Source organism: Coptis chinensis, chromosome 7 (assembly GCF_015680905.1).
Source record: "Coptis chinensis isolate HL-2020 chromosome 7, ASM1568090v1, whole genome shotgun sequence".
NCBI lineage: Eukaryota > Viridiplantae > Streptophyta > Magnoliopsida > Ranunculales > Ranunculaceae > Coptis > Coptis chinensis.
This window is the reverse complement of record NC_141462.1, coordinates 25,125,754-25,145,271: the sequence shown is the minus strand read 5'-3', so window position 1 is coordinate 25,145,271 and position 19,518 is coordinate 25,125,754. Positions and strand designations below refer to the sequence as shown.

General features: G+C 37.1%; 2 protein-coding genes and 1 long non-coding RNA gene across 3 annotated transcripts; 1 reads left to right on the top strand and 2 right to left on the bottom strand.

Annotated features, from left to right (window-relative positions):
* Positions 1-2,210: 2,210 nt before the first annotated feature.
* LOC147486777 (uncharacterized) lies at positions 2,211-19,060 on the bottom strand. Its single transcript, XM_086574930.1, has 9 exons — positions 18,994-19,060; positions 18,346-18,407; positions 7,925-8,033; positions 7,653-7,831; positions 7,224-7,517; positions 6,571-6,675; positions 6,418-6,492; positions 6,049-6,324; positions 2,211-2,995 (listed from the first exon to the last, which is right to left on the bottom strand). The coding sequence occupies exons 5-9, from the start codon at positions 7,338-7,340 to the stop codon at positions 2,732-2,734; spliced, it is 837 nt and encodes a 278-aa protein (XP_086431056.1). The 5' UTR covers positions 7,341-7,517; positions 7,653-7,831; positions 7,925-8,033; positions 18,346-18,407; positions 18,994-19,060; the 3' UTR covers positions 2,211-2,731.
* Positions 4,669-6,195, top strand: LOC147486779 (uncharacterized). Its single transcript, XR_015202976.1, has 3 exons — positions 4,669-4,801; positions 4,888-5,954; positions 6,057-6,195. It is a non-coding gene; the product is annotated as an uncharacterized LOC147486779 (long non-coding RNA).
* Positions 8,204-8,982, bottom strand: LOC147486778 (uncharacterized). The gene is made up of 2 exons (XM_086573416.1): positions 8,259-8,982; positions 8,204-8,226 (listed from the first exon to the last, which is right to left on the bottom strand). Exons 1-2 carry the CDS (start codon positions 8,856-8,858, stop codon positions 8,221-8,223), a joined length of 606 nt encoding a protein of 201 aa, XP_086429542.1. The 5' UTR covers positions 8,859-8,982; the 3' UTR covers positions 8,204-8,220.
* Positions 19,061-19,518: the final 458 nt, after the last annotated feature.

Below are 19,518 nucleotides of genomic sequence, written 5' to 3'. Positions count from 1 at the left end.
AAATAAGCAGAGACCAAACCAAAATAATATAGCTCATTTCAAAACCAATTTGAAAGCTCATAGACAAGTGTTTACAATGTGTCTTATTTTCAAAACAGTAATGTTACACCGACCTACTTATTTAACATTTTAACCTACTATTTAAATCTAATGATGTGTCAAAAGTCCTAATAAGTGCAAGTTTATATATTAACAAAAAGTTCTTAATAAATAATACTCTGACCAATGACACATTTTCATTAAAAAATTTAACTTAACCACTTAAGTGGGTTAACAGACTTTATTATGGGCTATGTCTAAGTTGCACTATGGCCTTAAGAAGTGAACTATGTGTCTAAGCGATCAAATTGGACTATATGCATCAATTTAGTTCGTATTACAGATTACCAAAGACGCTTCTAACTTAAGTCCACATTTGTATACGACCACATTTAAATTTTTTTTTTTTTATATAAATGCATCTATCAAAAAGTGTATACAAAAACCACTCAATTCTTTGTGAATTTAAGGAGAACACTATCTAATTATACTAATTATTAGCGGGTAGGTGAAACTTTTTCTTGAAGTATGGATGAGATTAGAGATGAAAAAGACACTAGGATTAGTAAAAGATCATTGATCACACTTTCTTGCTTACTACTTTAACAAGTAAATTTATATGAGTGATAAATGTAATATTCATATCTCATAGCTCTACATAGTTACTAATATTTTTCATAATAATTTAATATAAAGCAAGATCAGCAAAGTTAAGATAGTTGTTAATCCTATTAAGTCAAACAACCCACCATTCGTTAGACTTGAAACCAAACTCATGCTAAGTATTTCCCGGTATAACAATGATGATTTAATTTGGCCTTGCAAAGCACTATTTATGTTTCACAAACGGGGCAATTATATGATAAAGCAGAACATGTGGATAACACTTACACAACCGAACTGGAGAAGACAAAGAACTGTTCACATAAAAAATTTAGTGAAAGCCAATATAATATTCATATCTCATAGCTTTACATAGTTACTAATAATTTTCATAATAATTTAATATACTTAACCACTCTCTTTTTCCATATTTTTTGTCATAAATCAAATTATTTATGTTTGTTGAGATATTTTTTTCTTTTATTAATATTATGTTGTAGTATTAGAGTTGACATCCAAATTTGAAATACTATAATATTCTATAGTTAAAACTTTTTGGCACATAATAGTTCATGAAAACTAGTATATATATATAGCTATATATAGCCCCGCTATTAAGCAGATGTACTTAAACGGACTTTATCTAAATATTGAAATTTCGCCGAAATAAAATTCAGGGTCCCTCAAAACCAAAAATCTCTCCCTCGATCTTTCCCTCTCTTATTCTCTTTCCCATCTATTTCTTTAGAACACTCCTCTCTCCCTCCTAGCACTCTCTTTCTTTTTATATCTCCTGTTTTTCTGTTTCTCTCCACAAGTTTGACATTACTGAAATTCTTTAAACTGATTCTCTCTTTCTTTCATCACATTTGTTTTCGTGATTCAGCGTCACGGATTTAATATATTTGATTCAGGTAAATTGAATTTTCATTGCTTTATTTATCAAAATCAATGCATGTGTATCGAGACAAAAAGCATATGAATCAACTGTTTCAAATGAAAAAGATACCACCACTAAAAAAGAAAAGACGTCCATTTATATTCAAGGGAGGGAATAAGGCTTTTAAGCCTAAAGAATAAGATTTTTTCAAATATACAGAAGTCGTCGATGACTTTCTTTTCAAAACTTCTACCTTTCCAGTTTTACAGTGGGTTTCATTAGCAAGAGACAAAAGAGAGCGAATTATTTTCTTTCCTTGTTATTTTGAAATTACATTTTCCTATAAAAGCTTATATGCAAGTGATGTACTAGATGGTATAAATTGACACTTATTGGGGAAAGTGGTGTCCTCATTAGTTTGGATTTGGATTGAGGTAACTTGTACCTTGGTTATCCGTGTAAATTGCAACGTTATTCGTACTTATTTCTACCAATGGTCTATATCAGTATTAAAGAAACAAATGCTGCAAATGAATCCGATGAGCAAAAGAGGCGAAGAGTTGCAGCTTGGGGCATAACATCTGCATGTATGGGCGTGCTTCTCCTCACCTTTGCGTCATCAGGTGCATACCTTCCTAGGTAAGGTTCACTACTAAACATTATTGGTTTATGGTTTGCGACACACTACAAAAAAACAGTCAAGAAACAACGGCCCATAGCTGTTGTTTATGAAGAAAACATGTGCTATATTCCGTTGTTACGGCCGTCACAAAAACCGCTGTAGTTTTTGAAATACAACGGCCCGGGGCACTTGTAAAGTTTAAACAACAACGACGGCTTTTAACACTTGTAAAATAACGACGGTTGTCAGCACATGTTTCCCTTTAAATTCGTCCCACCTATATTTGGAATATAACAACAGACTCAAGCCGTTGTTTATGGGATAAATGTTTCACTGGCTCTTGCTGTCATTTATTTATTTAGCATTTTTTTTTTTGGGTACCTGATAGAAACAAAATATATTCCTATAAAGCTATAACTGAAGAACAATAACAAAATATAAAACAATAACAAAAACCTAAATCACAGCAAAATATTTTCATTGGATACTTGAAACTTCAACAAAAAAATCCCATCCAACAACTTGAACAAATCCTATCCTACAACTTTGTACACAACCAAATCTTTCATATAACTTAAGAAAGTAGTTTAGATTACATTAGTAAAGGCTTTAGGCCATGTAATAGAAGATCCCATGTCAATGTCACTAAAGGTCTTTCCTCTAGCACCAAACAACTCAGCATTAAATTCTAGGATCTCGTCCACTATAATCCGATATGCATTCTCAGGTACATCCTCTCGATCACCAAGCATTCTTCCAATGGCAACCACTCTTCCCCCCATGCATTGCAGCTCACACGTTTGTGCAGAACGTGATACCATTGGTCGCCTAGATAATAAATGACCAGTCGTCTGCGATGAACAAGATATAAAGTAATAAGAAAATCTCAATACGACAAACATGTCAACTAGCAAATTCATATGTAAAATCAAGAGTTGTATAACAAATATATAGCAATATTATATATTTATAGTTGATAACTTCTTGCAGACTCAACAATGAATAAGTAGACTCAACAATGAATAAGTAAACTTGGCAGCTTTATATATAAGCAAGAGGAAATTAAAGCAAAAGAAACCAAGTCATTTACAACATCCCAAACACTAAAAGAAAAAGGAAGAAATCTAATGATTACAAAACATCAAGCAGACATCAACAAGTGGCATCTTCATGTATAAATGTGTAATGCTTCTTAATCACTGGTGCCTTGACTATAATGTCGGAACTAATACAGGATCTCTTCATTATTTCATTTGGCATTGCTCAAAGCTAAAAAAGAAGAAAAGAAACCATATTGTACTATCACGGTTCCATCTTACAAGATTTAATAGTCTAATACCAAGGAATTTGCTAAGATCATGTCCTCGTATTCTAGATGCACAATTTATATTCCTTTCTCTTGTTTATTTCTTCCTAGTCCTACTATTTTATTAGCTGTTCTATTATCTTCTCACACTTGTATCTTTATGTTATATATATACAATATACTACAACTTAGATTTTCATCTCAAAATCTTAAGCGGATAACATAAATAAGTCTTATTGAATGCTAGCTCGAGTATAATAAGATGGCATCTGTGCCCAGTAAGATCCAGTCCTCATTTCAACCAACCTTATCTTTTGGCAGTTGAATGATATAAGAGACTGCCAAGTACCAACAAAGATGTAAATAGATGATGTTGGTCAGGTATACAGACTACCAACAAAGAGTTGTGTGTTATATAAGAATTTTGTTTGATGGGCAACATATCGTGTTAGACTTAAAATAAAACAATCGTTTGGTATGGTTGACTTAGTTGATAGCACACCGAGGCATGAGTAGGGGTGGTCATCGAGTCGAGTGATCCGAGTATTGGCATGCTCAGATTCGGCTCGTGAGTTTTCGAGTCGAGTTCAAGCCGAGCTCAAACTCAAGGTCGAGCTCTACTTTGTGCTCAAACTCGAATCGTTTTGAATTACAATTAGCTCGAGCTCGACTCGGCTCGACTCGTTTTACAAAACGAGCTCGATTGAAGCTCGAGCTCGAAACTAGCTCGTGAGCTTGCATCTGGAAACAATAGCATATATACTCAAAAATCCAAAAAAAAACATTACATTTCATATTTCAGTTTTCACAATGTAAGAAGCGAATCCAAACTACCATCAACATCCAAAAGCTATTACTGACTTCCTCTCCAAAAGAAGTTGTTGAATAAGATGTGGGAGAGCCATGCCCTTCGAACACGCTCGAAAGAAGGTTTTTATTCCAGCTGAATCTATAGGAAAGTCTGAAACAAAAGGCTGCAGCTTCCGATCCACAATCTCGAACTGGGGCGAATGAGGAAAGCTGCCTTCATAAAGAAAGACAGCTGGATTGAGTTCCACAGCAACACTTGATTAAGTTCCACAAAGAACACTTCGATTCGTCCGCGGTCGATTTGTCCTATCACAAATCAAGTGCTCAAATCTAGGGTGAAAAGACCTCTCTCTCTTTGAGAAACCCAACTCATGAATTGAGAGCGGCCTCAAAGTTTTGGTGTTTTGATAGCATTCAGTTTTAAGAGTTCCTGATATTTCTCTATCGCATCACTGACCTCAATTCACAAGTACAACCTTAGAGTTGTGGCTTATTTGTCTCTATTCACCCTAAATCAGTTCCAATCGAGGTTTACGAGAAGGTATCAAACTAACCAACTGGATCATTTATGTTCCTAGGTAATAGTTACTTTGCAGGTTTACTTTATATTTTGTTTTGGGTCCACAGGTAAACCAACCAGTTCCTAACAAGCGCACTACGACCCCTAGCAGGCAATAAAAAGCTACTGCAAGTTCAAAGATTTTGGATTTACAACACCACTTAGAAAGATATATTGCTTTTCAAGTCCTTGATGCTGCTGCTAGTAACTTCAGGAATGTGACAACTTCCTCCACTGAACCAAGGCGATATCGTGCATTTGAGCGGTTTCTTCCCACAGCAAAAGAGAAGTAATTATCTCCCTAAGATCAAGCACTGAGCAATATAAAGCTGCTGCTCCATATGCCCTAGTTGAAACAATAACGGTAAAGAAGTATGGACTAGCTTTAGACCTTGTTCTAAACCATGCTGGAGAGATTCAGGAGAAGACTCGAGCTTAAAGAAGTCGGAGCTGATGAGAGGTGGACAAACCAAGAAGGTCGTAAGATCAAGGAGGCTTTAGACCTTGTTCTAAACCATGCTGGAGAGATTCAGGAGAAGACTCGAGCTTAAAGAAGTCGGAGCTGATGAGAGGTGGACAAACCAAGAAGGTCGTAAGATCAAGGAGGCTTTAGACCTTGTTCTAAACCATGCTGAAGAACTTCCAGCAGTGGAGGATGACCAAGACTCCACTTTTACAGCAACGTTAGAGATGGCAGCAGTGGAGGGCTTGCAAGGCTTGACTTATACACCACGGGGAATGACTCAGACGAGACTTAACATCCGGTTTTAGCCTAATCCACTAAAATCGTGGTCAATCTTTCTCAGGCTATCGAATCAGCCAGGGCTCGAAGAAGAGGAACAAGGATTTTTCTGCACACGGATATGACTCAAACAGAATAGCCCTTCGGGGGGTCACTTGAACCAGATGGCCACGGCGATGGAATTTGGGACGAAAGTCTCATCCAGGCCAACAACGCACAGTGGAATGGTGGTTTGGTCTCCCGCCTACCCTACCCGGAATGAGCTATGTGTAAGGGAACACAACAGCACTAAAAGTAAAAGTAATATCACTAAAAGCACTTGGGCTGAGGTGATAGGGAACACAACAGCAGGAAGAGATGAATTGAGCTATGTGCAACCAACTATAATTAACGGTAAGCCAATTATTCATATGGGATTATGTAGTGATAGCATCTTTACGATTTGCAATTTACAAGTTAAAATGGTACACTAATTTTAACCAAATACCTGATTAGATGGAGAGTTCGTAGAGATTCGCGTTGGTGCTCCCTCATTAATTCCTTGCATTGCGAGCATTGCATTCACTTGTGACTGTATCTCCATTTGTGTCCTTTTCCCATCAATCACCTGCTGCTTCAAATCATCTATTTGGCTTTGGAATTCCACCTTTGATCTCTCCGCTTCTTCGGCTTTCCTTTTATAAGGAGCTGCAGCCATAAGAGTGGTCTTGGAGACACCACTACCCAAGCCTAGTACTCGACCCCTTCCATCCTTTCCAAAGACCTACAAACTCATTTTTACCCACATTGGGATTAATTTTAGAAGAATAATTGTAAAATTAATATATAAAAAGTATATATTAAACAAGAAACACACCTCTGCAACAGGGTCATGGTCCAAATCCTTGTGTTTGCTACTCGGGTCACGAGCAACAATTTCATTGATTTTTATCTGTAAAGTGAGAACAAAAGTAAAATCAGTTAAACTTACTTCTCTTGACTATAAGAATAGTAAATATATATTTCATACCATTTTTTGTCTGACTTCCTCTGAAACAAATGTTCCATTCTTTCTAGTATGAGTCACCACGAATATATCAGTTCGGGATGGGGGATTAGCAGGATCATTAGCAACCTATGAATAAGAATATATCATCCCTTTAGTCACTTGAATAAGAGCTATTAGTTCTATAGCTCATACAAAAATGCATCCTTCTGCGAATAGAAATTTAGTAAGATAAAATAAAACACAAATTGTTCCACAACAACACTTACTACAACTGATCATAGAATACCCGTAGTTTAATCAAAACTCAGCGAGTGAATATTTTACTTTGCTTTAGTTTACTAATCAAGCATCTTCCATATAAGGACCTCCCATATAAGGACCTCTTCTCATATTTACCTCTCACAGAATCTAAGTGCATCTGTCGACTAGAGAATGAAGGAGAACATCTAGAGGCACATGTCCTAATATCCACAACTGTGACCTATATGTTTAATTGTTAAAACTTGGATCTTACCTAACTAAAAGAAAGACAAAAGGATGGTAGACAAGCAAAACAAGCAATTTGCTTATTTATGACCAAGAAATAACAAAAGAAAAAGAATGGGCTAAAGCATTTTCCGTATACCTTATTGATCATCCTTAAGGATTCATAGTAGTATTTGACTATAACTTACCATTTCTTCTACAGTCCTTGTTGATCCTCGCCTACCCGTCATGTGTGGATTCTTCATCATTTCTCTGTTTTCTTTCCCCCTTTCACGACGAAGGTATGCGAGCTCAGTTGACTCCATGTCAACAAATAGATCCCACTCTTCTTTCTTCACACCACTTTTACGATTCCGCTTTCTCTCTAGGATTGTATCATATTGGTCACAATGCTTCCGAAGACTAGACTTCTAATTCCTCCACATGTTATTTGCTTTGTGTAGTTGTTGGCTTCGATATTCTACTGGGACATCGAACCGGCTCTACCAAAACAAATTCAGAAATCAGCCATATATATATATAGTGTGGAGGACATCACTCCACACTATATAGTGTGGAGGACATCACTCCACACTGTTGAAGCAAAACAAGCAATTTCGAATGAAAGACATACTCACCAAGATACCATTCCACAAAAGATTTATCGCTTCAACAGGAACAAGGGTCCATTCAGAGTAGTGTGGAGGACAATGTTGCCTTGTAAGTTTCCCTAGTCGTGAAGCATATTTCGCTGCATTTGGTCCAACCGCCTTCCCATCAACATTGAAATGAACTTCTATTCTCACAGGAGGTGGGGCTACATAACAATATAATAGATTGTTAATTATACACATACATAAGAAATAAAATAAACTAGAGTGATAAAACTTCCAAATATTAAAAATCTCACCCTCAGGCTCAGGCTCAGGCTCATGCTCATGCTCATGCTCATGCTCATGCTCGCTAGATTGCTCCTCCGACATTAGCATTTGATCAAATGTTGGATGCGACATGTATACCTAATATCATGCTCAAAACATAGCAATTCAACTTAATATCATGCTCAAAACAAAACATCCATTTACTATTACTAATTCTAACAATCCATTCCTCCAAAAGAAACTTAGAACAAAAAAAAAAAAATATATATATATATATATATATATATATATATATATATATATATAGGTTTTTCCCAAGAACAATCTAAACCTAAAACACAACAAAAAAAAAACAATCTAAACCCAAGAACCATCTGTGGTATCTACTTCTTCCACAATGTCATTTACTAATTCTGATATCATTTCCTCTTCACTCATTCTTGCCTCAAAAACCAAAGGATCCTCAAACGCGTCCACACCTTGATTCAACCTCTTTGGAGCATCCAAGACAACATACCAATTGTCCCTTGTTGGATCCTTGCAGTAGAAAACTTGAGAAGCTTCAGATGCACAAATAAATGGCTCGTCATTTTCCTTATATTTTCCTTGGAACCTCCCAAGGTTAACAAATACTAAATTTGTTTCTGGATCAACCACACATCCATTTACTTTATCTCCAATCAGCACCCAATCGCAATAGAACACCACTTCTTTGAAATCAGAGTAATCCACTTCAAGTATTTGCCTAATGATGCCGTAATAAGTAGCTTGTTTCTCCACGAGGTTATGATCCTTCGCACTTGCTCTAAAATTAGTAAAAGCATTCATTGAAACCCCACTATTTTGGGTTGACTTGGCCGTTTCGGACCCTGCAGTACAAAACATGTATCCATTGTGCTCATATCTGTCATACGACTTGGCTTCAAAGCTCGGACCCATAGCAAGCCTTTTCAAGGTCGTCATCTTCTGATTTTGTAGTTGTTGTCTTAACCAATGAACGTATTCCAATGGCTTTTCAGTTGCTACATTCCTTTTTCGACGTCGACCCCTAGAAGGATGAGATGTATAGGGTTCAACGTATAACTGGTACTTCCTGTAATTTAAACAACTTTAGATTTGAATAAATTTACATGAAATTTGAAACTAATGAAGAAAAAAAAATCAGATTTTACTTACGCCCCCATTCAAAGATTTTGAGGACAATGTTGCAAAAGCCATTTGCGCACTTGTTCGTATTGCAAATTGGACAAAATGTACCTTGTCCCCTTTTTATTAGTAGTGAACTTTCCTCTTTTATGGCTTCCTTTTCTCGCTTTAGGCATGTACTCCATGCAATATCTTACTGATTCTTCCATAATGTGCTGTTCCGCAATACACCCTTCTACATGTGTCTTATTCATCACGTTCCCTTTGTATATTCTCATCATCCTGTTACATAAAATAAATCAGAGACACAATAATTTCATATATGAATAGCATAAAATGAGATAAATATATATCACATACCGCTCAAAATGGTACATCCATCGAAATGGAACAGGTCCATTAGTTAATGCCTCCTCCACCAAGTGCACAACAAGGTGTATCATGGGAACAAAAAATGAAGGAGGGAAATACTTTTCAAACACACATAAAGTTTCCACAACACGTTTTTTCATGATCTCGAGCGTCTCACGGTGAATAACTTTTGAGCACAAGACATTGGAATAGCGACAATTGCAAGATAGCAGCACGCAAAGGCTTATGCTTTTTGTATGCATGCATTAGTAAAACTGGGAGCAATTGTTGCATGAGGATGTGGTAATCATGTGAATTCATGCTCTTGAGTTGAAGCTCCTCCATATTCACATGATGTTTCCAGTTTGAACTATACCCTTTGGGAACTTTCAGATCAACTAGAGTTTGACATACCAACTGCTTTTTTTCGATTTCGACAAAGCGAATGGAGCTTTAGGCAAGAAAATCTTGCCATTCTCTTCAATAGGCCACAAGTTCTTCCTTATCTTCATTTCTTTAAGGTCTAGGCGAGCTGCAAGACCATCCTTATTCTTCTCTTTTGTTCCCATGATTGTCCCAAGGAGATGTTCAAAGAACATTTTTTTCTCAGATGCATCACGTCCCACATTGTGTGTAATAAATAACTCCTACATTTACACAAAACTGAAAATGTTAAAATACCTAATATATTATAATATATAACACTTGTGATGCGAAACATTTTAAACTTACCTCCCAATACGGCAAGTCAAACAATTTTGATTTCTTGGACCATGCATATGAACCATTTTCATCATCGTGTGCGGGTCTTTTCCTTTTCTTGCTTAATTTTCCGTACACTGTGGGAAATGTTTCCACCCTCATCAATACCTCAGAACCAGTCAAGCGATTGGGCTTTTTTCTATGCTCTTCTTTTCCATTAAATTGCATTTTTTGGCTCCTAAACACATGATCATCTGGTAGGAATCTTCTAGTTGCCATGTAAGCTTCCTTTTTCCCATGTAATAGTCTGATTGAGTCGGTATGTACACTACAAACTGGACAAGCATACTTTCCACCTGTTCTACTACCTGAGAGATGACCCAACGCCGGAAAATCATGTATCGCCCATAGCAAAATAGCTTTCATAGTAAATATTTTCTTGGAGTAGGCATCGTATGCTAGACTTCCAACTCTCCACAATTCAGTCAACTCTTCAATCAATGGTTGCAAATACACATCAATGTCATCTCCTGGGCTAGTTTTTCCGGGGATTAACAATGTTAACATTGTAAATTCTCGAGTCATGCAATAGGAGGGAGGAAGATTATAGGGAACCATCATGACAGGCCAACAGCTATAAGAATTGCTATTCATTCCAAAAGGATTAAATCCGTCTGTAGCTAGTCCTAGCCGGACATTGCGTGGCTCACTTGAAAATTCAGGCCACTTGCGATTAACTGATTTCCAAGCATAAGAATCAGCAGGATGGCGTATGTAATCCTCATCTCCAACTGAATTTGTGTGCCACCTCATTTTCTCTGCAATCCACGGTATTGTGTATAATCTCTTCAGCCTTGGTGTTAATGGGAACTAACTTAACACCTTCCACGGAATTTTGTTCCCTTTATTCCTAAGAACAATTGACTTCCATCTGCTTGCCTTACACACTGGACAAAACTCCCTAGTTGCATGCTCTTTCCAGTATAGAATGAAATCATTACGACACGCGTGGATCACCTCATAGTCCATTCCCAAAGATTTGATCAGTGTTTTCGCATTATAGGTGTCAATAGGTATAGTGCTCTCCTTTGGCAAAATAGCTTTTAACATTTGGAGCAACTCTGTGAAACTATTGTCCGACCATCTATTTCTAGCTTTCATACTCATCAACTCAACTGTCACGGAAAGTTTCGTTAATCCATCTTCACACGAAGGGTATAAAGGTTGTACTGCATCTTCCTTCAATTTTTTGTAGTAATCATTACCATGTATATCTTCTTCATTTTGTGTGTCACGTCCACCTCGAAGTTCTTCCATACAATCATCTAATGACTCGGGATCTATGTGGGCATTGTTAACCAAATCAACCATCCTAGGGGGGTTGCACTTGAAGAAGTGCTAGGAATCCCCTTTTAATGCCACTAGTGGGCAGTGGTTCACCATGAAAAGTCCACGCCAGGTATGTCCGATCAATACCAAGACGGATTAGATGGTCACTGACTTCAGATAGAGTCTTTTTCCCATTAACATTACGACATGCTACACATGGACAGCAGTACCATCCATCGTTTCCCGGTTTGTTTTGAGCAAATGTGAGGAACGATATGACACCATCAAGATATTCCGTAGAAGCTTGAGGTGCTTTCATCCATGCCCTGTTTGGGGGTACTGAAGACATTCCTACTATACAAAAGAATGAGAACTAAATATAATATTAGCAATAAGCACAAGTTCAAGCTAGCAACTGCTAAATACCAAGACAAAATTTAATGGTATATCATTCATAATTCAAAATACTATCAATCACTAAAACGCTATATGATCAAAAGACCTCAATATATGGGGATAACAAGACTCGTTAGAGACTGCAACTCTTTAATTTGGATGAAAAAAGAAAAGGAAAACCCTAGAAACAAAATTTGATCAGTTCTTTGTAAGTCATATCTTCTAGAAACTATATTGAAGGGCTTATTTGATCAGTTCTTTGTAAGTCATATCTTCTAGAATAATCGTCATAAATATTTTTTCTATTTCTAACTTCTGGGCTTCTCGGTTTTATTTCTTCTCCTTCTTAGATCTCGTGATGCACATTAACACAAGAAGATCACCTCCTAGTTTACAAGTGCACGTATTTACGCGGACATCGGCAAGGAAAGCAGAGGTAATAAAATATTTAGTTTTTTTTTTACTGTTCCAGTTGTTATTATTAGTGTTATTTTCCTTTTATGTATTCTGTAGATCTTCTATACAAGGATTAAGAAAGTGCCCTGTAGATTGACGCTTACTGCTGACACCCCGCTTGGAGTATGGCTGCTTCCTTACCTTAAATATTTTCACATTCCATTTTATATTAAAGTCATTATATAAGAATATATTGTTTTTAGTCTTACTAAACGGAGTGTTTGAATACCGATATTTTGCTTATATAAACACACACATATATACAGGGGCCCCTATATATAAAGACTGAACCACTTTATTGAGTTACTTTTACTTTGTTGTGAATCATTTAAGTTCACAAGCTAATATTAGCCAAAATAGAGAACACCCAAACAATTCCGTAAGTGAAGAAGCACTACTAAGTAGTGTACTTGAGTTGATTGAGGTCGAAGAGAGGTGCCATGAAAAGAAATGGTCGCGAAGAGTGAGAAATCCATTGTTGCCATGAGGATGAAGCGTAACCTCGTGATTTTTCAGTATGGGTCGCAGTTTACAAACACAGATTCATGAGTGAAACAAACTTATTGAATATCTTAACACTACTAGGAAGCCGCTTTAACTAACAACTAGAATATTTGGAAAAATGAAAAGAAGAAATGCTCATCAAAACATATGCCCTTTGATCGTTCAACCGTAAATGGCTGTCAACGAACTTCAGCCTGTTTTTGTTATTTCAAATTTGATAAAAATCCAACAATTATACAATAAATACTTATTTTGATTAGTCACAAGGTTACGTCTTTAAGAATGTAACACCGTTTTTAATGTCAACAAATTTCAAACAAGTTCATGTATATATTTTGCAGGAGGTTTTAATTGTTTGGGGGGAGCAGGATAAAATATTTCCCTTAAAGAATACCTTGGAGCTGAAGGAGTAAGTGAACAACTGAAATGACTCTTAATTTACCAATATCGCTTAATTACAACGATCTACTCTCTTTTTTCAGGCTTTTGGGAGACAAGGCAAGATTGGAAGTGATCAAGAACACATCACACATTCCTCAAACTGAGGGTCCAAACCACTTCAATGACATTGCAATGAAATTCTTGTGTGGTTCACTGTGATTCTCTATTGTTAAACTGAATCTAAATCCAGTATCTTTATAGTTTACATGTTTGTATAAACGATGCTTTATGGGTAATTAAGTGAGTAGCCGATGGTGAATTTGAACTGACAAGTTCTTTCAATTATGAGGTTTTTTAGAGTGGAAGACTTGTATCAACCTAAAATTTCTCAAAGATAGATGCGAGAATCATTCTCACAAATCAAACACACCTTTGATTAACAAAATTGTGAAACTTGACAATATCAAATTCACGAAATATGCTAAGTGTGTATCAACTACATAGAGAGAGGGGCCTTATTCGTAGCTAGATTAGAATTTAAAATCAGCTAGTTTTTTTAAATTTAGCCTTGTCATCTGTACCAATGATATTCATTATTGACTTTCGTTATTGTAACGAACTTGTTTTAAAAACCTTCAGAGGGGGAAACTGGAAATCACATGGTATTAGATACCCGAGACCTTGGTCATGTGAAAACAGGTCATATTATGTATGCTTTGCTTATGTGAATACATTGTTGAATGTGATGGATTCTTTAACTTATCAGTATATTAGATTGGATTGGACTGTGGGTTCACAAGTTGACTGTGGAGTGAGTTAAAACATAAAAGAAGGCACGATTAAAGGTAGCAAGTAGGAGCTGTTATAGAGTGTGGCACATGGTTGAATGACATGTCAAGGCATGTTTTATTATATGGATATTTGATATAGTAGGTAGCATTTTTTCCATGATTGTATTTTTTTTACCTTTCTTTTGTTCTTCTCATAACTTCTTACTTACCGTTGCATATATTAGTGTCAAGGGTTATTTTTGTGACTATTTAAAGAACTTGGGCATTGTACCTGATGAGTTAGAACATTTAGAATTACCATCAATAGTAGAAGTTATGAAAGAAAGAGTTGAGTTTTTACAAAAGATTGGATTGACCATTGATGATATTAATGAGTATCCATTAATGTTAGGGTGTAAGGTTAGGAAAAATATTATTCCTGTTTTAGGCTATTGAGAGAAAATTGGGATTAAAAGGTCAAATATGGGTGAGTTTGTTAAGAACTATCCACAAATTTTACATGCTAGTGTGGTTGTTGAACTTGTTCCTGTTGTTAAGTTTCTTCGAGGTCTTGATGTCGATAGGCAGGATATTGGTTATGTTTTACTGAATCCCCGAGAGCTTTTAGGGTTTAAGCTCGAGGGTAATACGATGAGTACTTCGGTTCGCCATATCTTGTGAGTATTGGTGTTAGTCCTAGGGATATTGGCCCGATGGTCACGCAATATCCTTATTTGCTTGGAATGAGAGTGGGGACTGTCATTAAGCCGATTGTGGATTACTTGGTTTCTTTAGGGATTCCAAAGAAGATTTTGGCTCAGATGTTTGAGAAATGAGCTTATGTTCTCGGGTATGATTTAGAAGAAACTATTAAACCAAATGTGGATTGTTTGAGAAGGCTTTCATGGCAACAAAGTCTTCAACCTTCTTTATTAGTCATCATAGTTGGCGTGGTCTTAGCTATAACCATTCAAATGAACGCTTGCCCACTTCTTCTCCTCGGTTAATACTCACTTCTTGCAAGATGCGGCAGAGAAATTTGAGGTACTTGTTTTTTTATTTATTTTGTTGCAATTAAAGATTTGTTTTTGATTGATTGTAATAAGCAATGGGGCTGTTTTGTTTTGTGCATTTGGTAGTTTGAAATTGTTGATTGAATGTTATATACTTTATACACAATGGGTTAATAGGCATTCTTTGTTTTTGTTAGAAATCTATTGGTTCTTTTTGTACTTTAGTCTCAAGAACTTAATGGGGTTGTTATTAGTACTCAAAGTGATTAAAAGTGAACTGAAAATACTTGTGTTCCTATGTGGAATTGCAGAATTTATCTTTTAGGTATGCTTTTTACTTGATAAAAGTGGTCATTATCAGTTATGAACAGATTTTAGCAGAAATCCCGACTGCATCCTAAACTTAAGAGCATAATGGTTCCATGGTTTTGTAAAATGTGACGTTTCCGTGTTTCTTTATTACGGTTCAAGTGGGATGAATTTGGGATACAAATTTGCCTTGTACAATGTCTAACATTGGTACTGGTAGGAACTCTTTCACTATATCATTCAGGAACTTGTGGTGTCTCTCATCAGATCTGTTTTAAGTTTAGAGATCTCGACTATGCGGTACATTGTTCACTTTGGAGGTGCTTTGGTTACCTACTCGCGCATCCCCGATGACAAAATCATCACCGAGAAGCTAGTATTTGACAAATCTCCTGCCAGGGTAGACCACATCCGCACTGAGCCACACAAGAATGTGGTGACAGAGAATAACAGCCAGGATGATAGGAAGCCCAAGGGTGATAAACTTAAAGTAGCCTTCTGCTGAGTTAGGAGCCCGAAATCTATTTTACTTGTAATCCGGACTCAACCCAAGCATGGGCAACTACCTTGTTAAACAAACACTTTCGACCGCCCCTCGGAACTTAAGATAAGAGGAAAGCGGTCGATTCGCGAAAGATAAATCATACGATCTTACCTTCATGCAACCCTTCAACCAGTATGAGGTGCGGGTTGATCGAAAGTTCCATCTTGTGGGATTTTACTTACGATCGACATACACTAATCATTCGCGGACGGCGTAGTGCCCGCTTTCATTGTTGGCGTTAGGAATAGCGAATACTCTTCCCGCACCTTAAAACCCGGCGACCGGTCGAATACATTGTCAATAGATAGTCATCCGGAGGTCTCATACGAATCTTTGACATACAAAACAACTAACTATAAGTCACAGACCAAGATCTGAAACGCATACGATGAAGCGAACCTAGATTAAGTATTATGTAGTAATTGATTTACTGAATACGAGTAAGAAGCTTCTTCCTCGGAAAGAGGGTCAATCTCTCGGAAGGAAAGAAATAGCTAAATCATCGAACAATGTATTGCGAGGACCATTCTAACATATCGGTAGAAAAAAAAGGTCCACGCTCGGATAAACGAAGCCTCCTCATCATACCAAAATCCCAAGTCTTTCCGACAGCTTTTTTAGGCATTCTTGCTAATTCAAGATGGGCGCATGACGATAGAGACAGGCACCGCTCTGCAACAAGCCATTCTGCTGTTGCACTCTAAGCATAAGACCTTAACTGCACTCTGGGATCCTTAAGGAAGGTTGCTTACCTTGAGTTAGACAACCAAAATCCGGTTTCAGGCGATTGGTTGTATCTTACTCCCCGATCTTCCTTCCTCGCTTTCGGTTCTCTAAGGCACTTTATCTTTCCCGCCTTTCTAGTAGCTCCCGTCGCTATGGTAGCTAGGGGAAGAGCTGAGTAGAGATATCTATATTAGGGTAAATACTTGCCATTAACTTCCTTCAAGTGCTTTTAGTTTAGTATGGCGGCCTCTAAGAAAAAAAAGGGACCTATGTTCCTCCTTGCTTTCTATTTTTTACGAAAGGTTCTTTCCGGTTAGAAGAGATTAGGCGGGGTAGGAATGTATTATATGGTATTTATCTTGTTTCCTTTGTTAGTATGGTTATATCCATCCCAGCTAGATTTTCATAGATTCTCCCTATGGAAGAAGCTCTTCTTTCGGAACTCAACGCACTCACCTATCTATTCTATTATGTCATTCTCTTATGGATTCACATCCCAATATTGTGTTATCTTAAGTAGTGACAGAAAACCTTTCGGAGAAGCCGCAGAGGGAGCGCAATAAGCCCCAAGCGGCCTACCCTAGCCCTAAGTGAGGATGTTGATTCTCGCTCTGAGTTTTCTTTTGGATTCATTAGTGATAAAATAATTTCGATTGGCTTTCTTTGTTTGGTTTCCCCGAACCGAATCTAATCTTTCTGCCCATAATAAAATTGGGTTTTTCGGTGAAAACTTAGGTGTTGAAGCATGGGCGGTGGCTTGAGGCCCATTCCGAATGACCCGGAAACAACGTTTTTTGCTTAAGAGAGGGGCCAAACTCAAGAGCCGTTGAGCCAGCTTTGCCAGATTGGACCGCGTTTGTCTTAGAGCACCAGTCAAGCTCATCACTAGGTAACGAACGAGTCGAAATAGATGGTGATCAGAGGTGGACATCTAGCCAAGCTCTAGCTGGTGGAGCAAGGGCTGAGGCTGTAGTTTCAAATCCAACAAAGTATTAAGCAGAATCAAGGGCTGGATAGAGGTTGCCAACCGGGATTTAGTATCCGACTAACTAATAAAAAAGGGTTTGTTGCCCTCTCTAAACTAAAGGAATTTTAGCTTACTTTGGGGGCTCCTCGGGGATAATAAGGTATAAAGAGCTGAGATATGGGCTAGAGACCCTACTCTAAAATCAGTGTATGAAAGATTGAAAGGTCCCTAAAGAAGGGGATCGATCTTGGGAACGGGGCTAAACGAAACTCCCTCGAGAAGGGAAATAGAAGAGCTTTTAAGCCACATTGAGAATGGTCGGTGGGGTCAGTTAAAGGTATGTAAGCCGACACATTAATCGCCGCAGACACATATGTTGTTGTTCAAGAATCAAGAATAGGATTTCCTCCCTTTCGAGAGGTGATCCGCCAATACTTTTTCAACCTAAAGGTTTACTGGGACGAAGTTTGGTCAAAATGTAGTCGTTGAAGCCTTTCTTTCAGCAACATCTTCTGTCTATGGACAACTCAAGTCTCGCTCTAAACACTTCAAGTCTCTACATCCAAGTATCCTAAGATTTGTATGGTTTAGCCATACACAACTACATGTTCATAAATTTTAAGTGTTTCCATTCAATTAAAACAGATACAAAACTCAACCATCCACTACACATATCCTCTAAAACACACCACGTCAAGGTGCCAATCGCAAGAAATTCTATCCCCACATGGTTATGAAACATATTGCATATCTCAGTTTCTCACATATACTTTAACCATTCAAATTGCTTTAACATTTTTCTTCATATACTTATAACTAATAAATTTACATATCATCAACAAAAACAATTTTATACCTTAGTCCTCTTAAACACAGCCTCAATATCCAGATCCAGCTCAATCAAAACCTTAATCCTCCCTGGCGTAGCAATAATAACATGAGGCCTACTCATCAACACTTTCCCTTGCTCAATCATATCCATTCCACCAACAATAACACTACACCTCAAACTCAAACTAGACCCAAGTGCTTTAAACTGGCCAGCTAACTGAAACGCCAATTCACGCGTAGGCGTTATAACTAACGCGTAAACACCGTAATGATTCTTAGCTAACTTTTGTAATATAGGTAGCACGAATGCAGCAGTTTTGCCACTACCAGTTTCAGCTAGTCCTAAAACATCTCGTTAAGATGGAATGCTATGCTTATGATACCACGTATACCCAAGGATTAACTAAGAGGACGTTGAAAGGTATCCTAGTTGTATGCGTTACTACCACTGAATTTTTTTTTTAGCAACCCAACTGATTTTTTACAGTGACTTAACATTAAATTTGTAATCTTTGCGGAAAAATTCAACCTTTTAAAAAAAAATTGTAATCTTTGAAGAAAAATTCAACCTTTTAAAAATAAATTGCAATTGGTTTAATATAACAACAACAAATTCAATTTTTCGACTAATAACAGATATTAATCAAAGAATTAAGATCAAAATATGTAGTACCTGCTAATTGGATGATCGAGCAAAGCACATTCCACCAAAACCCCCCAAATTGAAATCGAAAAACTGATGGGAAAACAAATAAAATAATTGAAATCTGAAGAATTTATACAAAAAAATAAAAATAAAGGGTTAATTGTTGCAAATGAGATTATATGATTACCTGAAACTAAGCTGTTGATGGTGAGAGAACGAGATGAAAACAACAATCAAGATTTCCAAACGAACCTCAATATCTATTTTTCTCTCACACTTTGTTTTGACGAAGGCGAATTCTCTCTCTCTGCTATATTTTTCTTATTTGCCCAATCGAAATTTAGCCGCGAAGTCTAATTTTTCGCGAAATAGTAGAGCGGGAATTAGCTCGTCAAAGCTCCAAATTCTATTATAAGAGGACGACGGCTATTGAGTTAGACAACAACGGCTATGGGCTCAAGTTTTATTACGTGGGCTATTAACCGTCGTTTACGGCCAAATACACCTGTTGTTTTTTGGCCAATTTGGTGTAGTGACAATTCTCCCCACTTT